This window comes from Cynocephalus volans, chromosome 11 (genome assembly GCF_027409185.1).
Source record: "Cynocephalus volans isolate mCynVol1 chromosome 11, mCynVol1.pri, whole genome shotgun sequence".
Taxonomy (NCBI): Eukaryota; Metazoa; Chordata; class Mammalia; order Dermoptera; family Cynocephalidae; genus Cynocephalus; species Cynocephalus volans.
In genome coordinates, this window is record NC_084470.1 from 74043028 (window position 1) to 74055716 (window position 12689).

General features: G+C 39.1%; 1 protein-coding gene across 9 annotated transcripts in view; it reads right to left on the reverse strand.

Moving 5' to 3' along the window:
• The window catches only part of MAGI1 (membrane associated guanylate kinase, WW and PDZ domain containing 1), a 585689-nt gene that overhangs the window by 15620 nt on the left and 557380 nt on the right, over positions 1-12689 (reverse strand). For 3 of the 9 annotated variants that reach the window (XM_063113324.1, XM_063113321.1, XM_063113320.1), the window contains exons 15-18: positions 9013-9104; positions 7345-7537; positions 4632-4925; positions 1445-1645 (exon numbers count right to left, since the gene is read on the reverse strand). In XM_063113324.1, the coding sequence (XP_062969394.1) occupies positions 1445-1645; positions 4632-4925; positions 7345-7537; positions 9013-9104 (780 nt within the window). Of the gene's footprint in view, positions 1-1444; positions 1649-4631; positions 4926-7344; positions 7538-9012; positions 9105-11990; positions 12075-12689 lie in introns of all 9 variants that reach the window. The other 6 variants (XM_063113319.1, XM_063113318.1, XM_063113326.1 and 3 more) reach the window with 5 other exon arrangements.

The window sequence follows — 12689 nt, forward strand, 5'->3', positions numbered from 1 at the left end:
TATAAAAATATTCATTCGGTGGTAACTTTCAGACAAAATCTGATTTTCTTCTTTTACAGATCTATGGCATCGAATTTTTATCACACTGTCTCTATAAACCACACTTTCCTCTTGAGAAATACTCACTGACTTTTAGAATATACATTTTATTTTATAACGTGTATAGCAAGAATGAGGGTGAGGGCTTCAGCCACACCCCTCTGACATCTGCATCCAGCCCAGCAATGACCAAGCCACTGCTGGAAGCCCCCTGGTCTCCTATGCAGGAATGAGGGGGGTGCCACAGGCCTCAACCCTGCCTCTCCTCCTTCTCCCACCCTATTTCCTTCCCCTTTCCCCTATCCCCCTCTCCCCACCACTGCTCCACAACATCACAGAATGTAAAATAAATAAATAAATAAACATTTTTTTAAAAAATGAAAAAAGACATATAACCATATGGGGACAAGTATCACTCTCCTCTCAAGAACAAAGTTGGCTTAGAATGAAGTCAATATTCAGGACTTAATTCTTAATTCTCTCAATTGTTAATTTAGAGAATTAAGGGCTAAATATTGACTTCATTCTCTAAAGATTCTACACTTATTGACATGAGTGTCCCAACTTCATTCTTATTAAATATGAATAATAAAAGGAGCATTGATGTTTTGTGCTGGGTAACTTTTTATTGTGGGGAGCTGGTCTGAGTACTTGAAGGATGTCTAGAAGCATCCCTGGCTTCTACCCACTACGCGCTACTAGCACCCACTGCAGACAATGCCAGATGCTCCATGGGGGCGGGGAAATCATCACTGGTGTAAAAGAACCAAAGATTTGAATTTACCAATAAGTAAAACAAACAAACAAACAAGCGTAGGCCTAGTTTAACATAGATGTAATCTATCAAAAAAAACAGAGATCTAATTCTTTCTTCATCCACATCCAAAAATTAGAAACAAATCAAGTAGGCACAAATCCTAAGACTCTCCCACTACATAAAAAACGTTGACACACTCAGTTATTCTGAAAAAACATAGTATTGGCTCTGCATTGGCATTATGTGGGTTTTGTGATGTCACTATACTAGTTAAATTTTGGTGACTGTTTTAAAAAAATAATTGTTTCTGGAGTCAATATCAGGGGATCTCTATCACCTGTATTAAAACAAATTTACGGTTTTGAAGACAAGGATACCAAAAACAAAATAAACTGGGGAAAGTTGAAGATTTTCTGAAACTTTTTTTTTTTTTTTTTTTAATCGGCAGCAAGACAGGGTCACAGGGCTAAAGGAGAAATTAAATCAGAGGGTTCAGTATAGTTTAGTAACAATGGCTCACATTTGTTTGATGGGTATGTTTAGTTAGGAATGGATAAAGCTGCCTCTAAATCAACACTATTTAATTACATGAACACTAATAGAGAGAGAGAGAAAGAGAAAGAGAGAGAGATAACAGGTATACTTTACCATCCCCGGGAATGATGCGGAGGGTAACTGTGTTTCCCGCTTCCTTGATTAGGTTGACAATGTCTGAATGGGATTTGTTGGTGATGGAACATCCATTGACTGCCAAGATCCGGTCTCCTACTTTCAGCTTGCCACAGCGGTCAGCAGGGCTCCCCTCAATAATCCGACCTATTTTGTGAGGCATAGCCACACATGCATTGCCTGCTTTGATATTGAGTTTAAATTTTTTTTTTAAAGTTATGTGGGAATATAGTGAAGAGAGGAGAAAAAGGGTTGAAAAAGGAAAGAGAAGGTTAAGTGTTAATTAATTAAAGCATTAAGCAAATGTTATAAAGGAGAGCTCTGTGCCGATGGTCAAAACATTGGCAATATTCAGCGTGTCCTGTATAAGAAGCTACTATCCTGAAACTATAGTTTGTTACTGCAGTCCTCTCCTGCAGTAACAAACTTTCCTTCTTAAGTCAATTACAAAATTTGTGATATCTGGCAACCTCAAAGATTCTCAAGAGCCCAAAAATAACTCGCCGTTCACTTATTCTGGGACTGCAAATGTGAAATCCAGAGCTGGGATGGATGCTTTCACTCATTCTATAGTCACGTCACTTCATTATTGCCAGCTGTTGTTTGAGCTTCTGCCAATATTTTGTTCTTTCTTCACTTAGAAAAATAATCACTGGGTGTCTGGTGAGGCATAAAAGTCTGCTAGCAGCAAAAATTCAATATAAAAACACCTAATGGACAAACACTTAGACTTTCTGCCTTCCATCCAGAATGATGAAAGCTTTAGGAAAAAGGGCATAATTGCAAGAAATGAGCCAAGAAAACACCCAACCCTGACACTTATTTTTCCTTTCAGGACCTTTGCTCAATCAGCCCATCTCATGTGCTTTCAGGGTAAGGCCCAGCTGGCTCATTAGCTCTGGAATCATCTTCCTGCTTCACAAAAATCCCCTCTAAAAAATATGAAAGCCTACTGCCTATTCAGGCTGAGGATGATACTGATCCAGAGCTAGGTTCAAATCATTCCTCAACCCATTTCCTTTAATCATCTCTTTTCTCATCATCAATTACTGCAAATCCACAACATGGGGGGGGGGGGGAACCCCAGGAAAAGTGCATTTGAAGAGGAAGGTTTATTGTGTACTCTGATCTCCTCCGTGTCAACTTCTAGAGAGAGGTGAGATTGGCTTTGAGGCCTGACATAGGGTCTCTGGCTAATCATATACTGAGTTTGAAAGTTTCTCATGCATGTTTACCTATTTTGAAAATTTGTCTTTCTGGGGACTATGAAGAGAGTTATGCAGTTGAGTCACCTTTTAGAAAGGGTGACAAAATTAACATGGGAGACACTGAAACTAACTGAGCAGGCTCTCTGTCCTAATTTGCACCTTGAGGGTAAAATGGGTGGGAACATACACTTCATATCTTTTGAATTTCAGCCGATTTGCCTGAGTTTGTGTCATTGGATATAATGTCAAGGCCAAATAATTTTTAAAAAGGAAGTAAACAGTCTACTGGAATCTGACAGGCAGGTGTGGTGGAAAGCTTCCATACTCAAATTTAAGGTCTCATTTAAGTGTAGCTCATGTCTAAGGACAACTCACATGACAAAGGTATCAAACAGCAGGAATGAGGAAGGCTCTGCACAGCTCAGAAGTCTCATGCAAGGTGTTAGAGAAAGTTTAATTTGTTCATTGTAAGAGCCAAAGGGAAACAATCAGAGACCAAATTGTGAGTGAAAACATTGAATATTCGTTATATAACACATAGCCTGCCACTTGAATTATCTGCCATTTCCTTCTAGAAAGTAAAACTGAAAATTCTGAAATAGATGAAAGCACCACATGGGGACAGTCAAATTGTAGATCTGAAGAAAATAATGGGACTTCGTTTCCCCCTTTTCCTTTCTCTTTATTTTTAAATTAATCAGAAAAGTCTCTGAAACCAATTAAGAAACAAAAAAATCCTGCCTTAATGTCAGGTCATCCATCCATGACATGCTGTGATAACTTTATTAACGCAGCTCACAAAAGCACTGTTAGTAATGGGCATTTGTTACTGCAGCCACGCATGCATAGAGTCACTGAGTCACTGTCCCCTACTGAACACTGGCTGAGTCACTGTCCCCTACTGAACATAAATCATACGGGGAAGACAGCCTTAGCAGAAAGCAACATATCAAGACCAGATAGAGGCAAAGTGGGTTCTACGGGTCAGAATGCTAAAGGGATATAGCATTTGCTGCTCTTTGCCAGCGAGTAACCTAGGATAGAGTCCATGTCCATAAGTCAGTTGGAGACAGAGCTGAGGTAAATGTCAAAGCATGCACAGCCCTTCTCCTACTCCTGTCATATTCCGGATTAAGTAACAAACATGTTTGGGAGATAGCAAATGACTTTTTATCTAATCAGGAAGGTGGATCATTTTTTGGAGTGCACCATCTGTAATCCATTCTAATGGGAAACAGATTCATAAATTACTAGTTCCTGGAATCATCTGGGTTCCTATCTGTCTTTGCTAGTGAACCCAGAAGAGAGTTAACCTGCTGAGAGGGTGACAGTTGTGTTTCTCCACACTTCACTAAAACCCTCAACATCTGGATGAGACAGGAAAATCAAATGACTCTCAACTCAGATTTTAACCAGATTTGTAATCAAGCAGCAGTAAAAATATTATTTAAAATTAAGATTAAAAAGAAATTCAGATGTGGATAGAGAAAGGACACAGATGAGGGAGGAAGAGCATCTCTTGTAGTATTTTTGCTCCTTACACCTCTGTTTCCTAGAGCATTTTTACAATCTTATGTGCCTTTAAAAAACTCAAGACTTTCTGAGGCCATTGCTATTCACGATATCCTACTCAGGACTTTCCTCTGGCAAAAAATTTTGGACATTCTACACTGTCAAGGGGTTGCTATTCAAATTTCATGCAACTCTCACATATGCCTGAAGTTGTGTATTCAAGACCACTCACTCAGAACGAAAGCTAAAAAGGTTAAAAAAAAAAAAATCCTCAACCTTCAGAAGGGAAAAAGCTACCAAATAAACACTATCCCCAATTAAGGCTTTAATTACCCGAAGCGAAAAGCATTAAAGCATTTCTGTTAATGAGATTTTGCCCATCTTTGCCTTGCAGAACCCTCCCTGCACGGTAGGAGACTCTGGGGAAAAGCCTTTTCAGCACTCACCAAAGGTCGTGCCTGCTTCGGGCCTGCTCACCGAGGACACGATGACGAAGCCGAAGCCTTCACTCTCCCCACGCCGGATCTCCACGTCGTAGGGCTGCACCACGGCGCTGACCACGCCGCTGCCGCCGCCGCCGCCACTGCCAATGCCGCTGGTGCTGCCGCTGCCCGAGCTCACCGTGTTCAGCGAGTTCTGGCTGCCCTGCGGCGTGCGCTTGTCCTCGGTCAGCGAGGCCTGCTGCGTGCTGCTGTGATGGGAGGACGCCGGCGACGGCACCTCGTTCTCTGTTTTCGGGACTGTAACAGAGAGGTGCACGTCTCAATCACCTGACCTCACCCCAAAATGCGCCCTGCCACCCCTTCGTCCTTCCCCAGCTCCGCATCCTGCAAGAAATCAAGGTAAGATGGCACCTGACCTCACAGGAGGACGACACAGGGATTGGAAGCAGCTTCTCTTGACAAATCTTAACTATCTGGTATCCACCAAAGGGATCCCAGGTAAGCACCAACCAGGACTCCTGAATCGTGTATCATTTACAGCACACTGTAGATCAACGTCTACACTCGGATTCAGGTTTGCAGCAAGATCAGCCCACTCTGAAATATTTCCCTTTGTGCAAAGGAAAAAGTACACTAACTTATAGGTGAGGACCATCATCTGTGCTTCATAGATACAACCTCAGCGGCACATTCATGTTGTCATTACCTTCGAGTCACACTTCGGTCCAGCTTTTGCTTTTTCCATCAGGCAACAGACTGTAAATTGCCAGTACCATTATGGCTACTGTAGGTGGGATTCGTGACAACACCTGTGAGAGGCATACATAGCTTCTCTTCCTAGCTTCCAGGTGTCAGTATCTACTCCAATCATAGAACTGGACACATTAGCCTCCTTCCAAATTGAGTCACCATTCCAGTTTTACTGCTTTGTCAGGTGAGAGGATAAAGCACTCCTAAATAGCCAATATACTAGGTGGGACCAACCATGCCAAAATCAAAATGTATGCTGTGTCCAGGTTTCGGATAAGACTATATTTATTACCCCAAACATCTCCTTTCATACATTTTTTTTTTAATAATGGGAAAATACACACAACATAAATTTTACCATTTTTAGCATTTTTAAGTGTACAGTTCAGGGTGCACTAAGTACATTCACATTCTTGTGCCACCACTATCACCATCTATCTCCAGAACTTTGTCATCTGCCTAAGCTGAAACTCTGTACCCATTACACAATAATTCCCCATTTCGCTCTCCCACCAGTCCCTGGCAACCACCATTCTGCTTTCCGTCTCTATGGATTTGACTACTCTAGGTACCTCATATAAGTGGAATCATACAAGATTTGTCCTTTTGCAACTAGTTTATTTCACTTAGCATAATATCTTTTCATAGATTTAACATACCTTTTACAAAAGAGCTAAAAACCCAAAATATCTAAGATTTTAAAAAACCTGAAACAAAAGATTACATTCCCTTATTATTTCTATTTGAGCCAGGGAAATCAAATAGTTTGCATCTCATCTCAAAAACCAATTCTAGCTGATTGCTTTTTCTGCATGGAATACTATGTTATTAAGCAGGATTTTGAGGCCATAAGTGAGTTCTAGGGACATAATCAATGGCTGATTAACACTGTTTTCCATGACTGCAGTAGGCAGGACTCTCACAATGCAATTTAACATCTTCATTCTGTAATTAATTATATACCATTCTAAATGGCTTATACTAGCTTTTTTTTTTTTTTTTAACAAGGTACCAATTAATCTTATCTGATGGATATTTGTTTCACTACTATTAAAGCTATGGCTAATTCATAACATTTCATGTCATATTTCTCCAGTAATTCAATTGATACAACACAATCTGCCTCTTCTGCATTCTGGGTTCCGTATTAAAGGTTTCACGGTGGGGGCTACATACAAAGATGAACGAAGAGTGTGCTTCCAGGAAGCTAAAAGGACAGACCCTCACACAACTACTGACTCAAAATGGCAGATTCTGATATAGAAGTAAACCAGGACTCACAAGAATGGTATGGAAGGAATTCCCAAGGGACAATGGTTATATTTGAGCTGAGCCTGAAAGAATATGTAGTATTTTGAGAACTAGGGTTTGGAGCTTGTAGGCAGAAGGAAGGAATCAAAGATGACCTAGAAATGGCCAGCTCTATAACTTTCTTATAGAGAGGGAAAAAAAAAAATTTGGTTTTATATATATATGTATATATTAAAAACACACATTTTATATATATACACACACATGCACACATATGTATACGATAGTCAACAATACAGTAAGATATCACTATCTTTTTTATGAGCTTATTTTGCAGCACAAACCTAATTTTTGTTCTCTTTATTTGAAACTACAACTCTTTTGACTTTTGTAATGACCTCTTTTCTTGAGGATTATCATCAACTGAAGATGGCTAAATTCTGGTTGGCAAGGGGATAAGCAGGGAGGTAATATGTAATTCAGCTAGCCGCCTTAGAGGCCTTTGCTGAACATATACAAATGAACCATTAAAGTACTTTTGAATGACAGTAGTTTTGCAGTGTTTGAGAGAAGCAAACCATCTGGAAATTCTAAGCTTGATCACATTTGCAAACATTTGCTAAAATAGATGCTTGAGAAGGCAGACACAAGCAGGAGGGCTTTTCTGTGCATAAAGTGACAATGCGCCATGTGAAAGAATGAATGAAAAACATACCCGCAAACACCACTTTACGACGCACTGTAAGATTGACATGGCCTTGCTTGGCGGCTTGTTGCATAAGCTGGACCACAAGTTGGTGTGATTTTCCAATTACCGGTGTCCCATCCACACAAATTAATTCATCTCCAGACCTCAGGCGGCCATCCGTATCAGCAGCACCCAGTGGTACGATGTGACCAATATAAATCTGTTGGGTAATTGCATGATGGATGAAACATTGCCCTCTTGGTTTACTACTACACCGATGGCCTTCACATCCCCGGGAACAATTCAATGTCTTCATTAATGTCTGCATGCATGTCACAAACATTTATTGAGTGCCCAGTGTGTACCAGGCATTGTGCTAGGTGCTGGAACAATTCTTAAATGGTGGCAAGAATAACTATTTCTTGCTTGGTTCCTTGATGTTTATCTGTGGTCTTCTGATGGTTCACTCTTTCTTTTCCCCTTTGCAGAAATAAATCACTTTACTCTCCTCATCTGTAAAACCTTTTCTCCTTTCCTACCTATTTAAGAACACTCCTTTCACGAAACTCTGCTAATATTAATATTACCTTTCTTTAGGGGTCCAGCACTGTGCCTAGCACTAGGGAATGTGCAATAAATATTGTTAAATAAATGAAGAAATTAGGTAAAGTCTGGTTTGACATCCCCATTTCAGCAGTCTTTTAGCATCTGAAAGCAGAGCATCTTTTATATTTAGTGTCCTGCTGTTATGTTCACCATTCACTAAACTTGAGCTAAAATGTTTGTGCCTGCCTTACCTTCCTGGTAGATAATAATGCTACCATTACCTTTACATGGCATTCATAGTTTACAAAGAACTTTGACAAAAATAGCGGTGAAGAACATGGACTCTGAAGTCAGACCCTTATCAGTCCCTACATTTACTAGCTCTGTGATCTTGGGGCAAGTTAATTAACTTTTCTGTGTCTTTACATTCTGATTTGAAAACTGGAGCTAAATTCATGGCTTTGATGGATAAATAAGAAAATGTATGTTAAAAGCCTTTATTTGACATGGTGCCTGCATGAGTAAAGCACTCAATGAATAACAGCTATAATGATCGCAAGGGAATTCACAATACTTGTCTTTAATTCTCTTTTCTCCTGTCAAAAGAACCCTGTGATGTTATACTAAATTTACTCTAAAGCTGAGGAAACTAAGGCCCAGGGAGGTTAAATGTCTCCTGACCCTTGTTCAGGGTTGTTTCTCCACTTTTGTAAAGACAGGATCCTACTTTCTCTAATCTCTCATAAATGCTGTGTGAAGTACTCTCTGCACATTTGTTAGTCAAATGCAAAGTCCACTATCTGCTGGCAGATGAAACAGAAGTGGCCAGAAGGATCAGACCATTGTTTTATTAGCTGATATCTTTTCCTATGTTGCTTTCTATTTTCCTTTTCCTTAGTGGGAGTCTCCAGATGTTGAAGCTGCCACTTTTCACAAATACTAAAACAAATTTTTTAGAAAGGATCTAGTCTCTTCTTCCTCAAGACAAAAAGAGCCCCACAAAATCCAAGGAAACACCAACACTGCTCAAGATGAAAGAGTCAGTGTTGCATCTAGCTAGACTCAAATCTGGGCAATTTGTCACTGCCGCCAATTTGCTTTGAAGTCTTAGAAAACAGCACTGAGGAGAGAGGCAAACAAAAGACTTACAGGTTCCCCTGGTTCATTTCCACCCAGAATCCTAAATCCAAATCCAGTCTCTTTCCTCCAGAGGAAGATGTCCTGTTCCTGGTAATCTGGAACTGCAGAGAGGGAAGAAGGAAGAGAGATTATTTCACTGATAAAAGGCATTATACCCCTAAAGAGGAACACAGTTACAGGACCAAGACTGATGGTGTTTGAATAGATGAAAGCTTTCCAACACAGGCAAAGAAACAAATCTGGACAGGGGAAATAACGGACGACACTGGGTAAAAGTAAACAGTGAGAGTAAAGTTCTTCCTAGGACTAATCACTGTTTGATAAATTCCTCATCAAGCCCTAGCCATGGTCTCCAACTAAGCCAGAAGTCAGCATTAACTGCTTCCCTCAGTATTGCTGCAAGAGGAGCTAAATAAATTAAAATCATTATGTGCCACACCATATACAGATGTCCAGGTTTCAGAAAAGACTCGTGCTAAATTGCAACAACCTCTGAAGAAGCAGCTGGCACTAAAGACTTAGACGTCCCATTAAGTCACCTGATATTCTATCAACTAGAAGATGAATAGAAACAGCTTGGGTTAAAAAGAGTTTCTAATTTATTTCTGCAGTCAAATGCTCTACCACTGAGCTATACCCCCTCTAAGAGTTTCTAATTTATTTCTAAGTCACTTTTTTCTTTCTTAAAATAATTAAGACTTGCAATGCTAATAATCTGATTTATTGCATCATTTTTGCCAAAAAATTATTCTCAAACATCCTAATCTTTCCAAGTACTAAGTTTACTGTGATTTCAATACTATTGCCCCAAAGTAGCCAGCCTTCCAGATCCTCAAGATCAATGGTGACAACAAAAAAGTTCTATATTTATGAATCTTATCTCATTGCTAAAATGACTGCTTTACTCCAGAATTTACCTATGATATTTCCACATTATAAATATTAACTTATTACCCAATAACTTGTTATTTTACACTCAGTAATAATCCCAGGCTTTAAAATGAAACCTCTTTTTTAAAAAGAAAAATAAATTTCCATAAGAAAATGCTTATTGTATGTGAAATTGTTCTATATACCACTCTATTATTTCACTAAGGTATTAAAAAGGGTTATTTCTATTTAATTTTCATTTAATATTTTAATGTATACATAGGATGTTTTATGGCCTATAAAAGGACATCTTTTATTTAAAGAGAAAAAGTGTAATTCGGTTACAGTGAAACCTAAAGGAAGTTTTCAAAAACTACTCTGTATACTTCTGATTTATCCAATTAACTGGATTTGGAGCTAAAGGAGTGTGTAGGCCTGAGAATTTAATTCTTATCTTCTCCAATTTTGTACAATGGGACTGGGAAGCAGAAGGAGGTTATTTAGATTTCAAGTTGGCACAAGATGTCCCTTTTTAGCGACTCACCCACAAGCTGAAAATGTATACTGAATGAACATGCTAAGAGAGAAGAAACTAAATGAACAGGTAACTACAAGGCAGAGGAGTCTAAATCTGATATTTTTGCTTGAGCTATCTTAATGCCATGGATTTAAATGGGTTTTTCATCTGATGCTTTTTATTATAATTGCTGAGGCTAAGCTGCAAAACATCATGGAACACAGAACTAAGCTACATCATAGGACTCCCATAAACACAATTTGGGAGTAATATTTTCTCGAAGATGAGAAGGAAACAATACTTTCTTTCTGTTCGAGTAGCTGGCTAAAGGGTATCTGCTATAATAGCCTCATTGAGACAACAAATTAAATCAATTGTATCTCTCTCTTTGGTTCACTCAAGCAGGAGGATTATTACCAAAATAGACCACTGGTGCTTTCCAGCCAGCACCAAGTCCCTGGCAGAGTTTGTTTGAAGTCTGCTGAGTGTGTGGCCTTTCTGGGAACAACGAAAGGGCCTCTGCAGAGACTTCCAGCCCAGATCCATTTTTCTCAGCATCATTTAACACAGGAACATTTGCCCATCCTGCAGTGACACCAAATGCAGCAAGTTTCTACCTTATGTTGCTTATTTAGGTGTAAGCTATCATGGTATGGGAGGTTGTGGCTAACAGATTTAGGCTTATCACATAGTTCAGTCCACAGGAAAAAAAGCATTTGTTTCCTTCTGAGGATAAATGGGAAATCGGCAAATTTATTTAGAGAGCTTTCTGTTAAAAAGGAAGACACCAATGACACTACAAAGGACACCAACAATGAGCAAGCAAACACAGACACAAACACTGCCACACAGACCCGTTGCTAAGAAAGTCTTTTGGTGCTTTAATTTTAGCATTTTAACATTTTAAATCTTCCACCAACTAAATGCCCATTTACCCAAATATATAACTTTGACAATCTATCTGTACTGAACATATTATAGGATTAAATTGAATTAAATTAAAATTTCTCTCCTCTGTGTCCATTGACACCATTTCTTCAGAGGGCAATGAGGTTTCTAACTACTCCCCTAAAATGGTTTCTTCTCTTCCTTACTTCAGGCAGATTTTATTAGGTTAAGTTTTTAGGAGGCAGTGAGATAGAGCCATTTTTCTGATATTAATATCACTTTTTTTTTTTGAGTGAGGCTAAATCAAATAGAGCTGAGACAATCTTGTACAATTTTTTTTTTCATTTTTAAGCCCTTGTGTAGGCAACAGTCTCACCAGTTCATCTCATTTTGGCAATGCCAGTGACAACTCCATAAAGCAGTCAAAAGACTTCCTTTGATAATTAGAAAACAATGGAATGACCAGGTTTACAGAGAAACCTGGTTTCTCCATTACTACGGACACACAGTACGTGGCAAAGACATGTGCATCATTCTTATTTTATCTCGTCTCTGGCTTACACTTGGTCAACGACAGCCCCAAAGCATTTCCCTCCAAGGTACTCTTCTCTTCCCTCCCTTTTCTGAACTTCTCCACAGGCCCCCAGACCAATGGGAACATCAAACAGGACGAATGATAATGGAGAAATACAAGTTTTCAGCAGATCCTTACTCTGACATTCTCCAAAATTCGTGGAACTGATTTCTCTCTCTCTCTCACCCTTGCTTAATCCCGATGCAGGCGAAGGTGACGTGGCTGAAATATTAATTTCACAATTTTGCAAAGCTTAATGTATGCTCTCTTAGTTCATTTTAATTTACTTTTGACTGATAAGAAATGGACAGTTCAGCTTTCACAAGAAACGGTCATGGTCGCTATGGATTTTAAAGACCATCGTTTGGCTCTGTTTTTCCTTTCTCTTTTCATGGTCCTTTACTTGTCAAAAAACTCGAATTTACAATTGTACCTCTGAGAGTTTCCTGTAACTCCCATTACCACCTCAGACGCTTCATATTTAATTACATCCGAATGTACACATTCTCAAATGATCTTGTTTCAATCATGTCCTGAACTAGAGGTTTGCCTAAACCCTTATTTACATTTGAAAAAATGTAAATATATTTCTGTCACTACTACTCTATACCATTTATTTAGTAAAGTTTCATGTTCCTAGTGGAATTCCTTCTTGTACTAATACCTGTTCAGGTGATTTCTAGGCAGTTCAAACCAAACAGTCTTATATTTAGAGACGAAAATCATTGCATCTGTCCAAGATCTGAACACACAAATGGGAACTGTCATAATAGTCCTTAAAATCTAAAAGTGCACCCAAGCTCCTTAACTCACTGAGATAAAGAAGCTCATTCACCA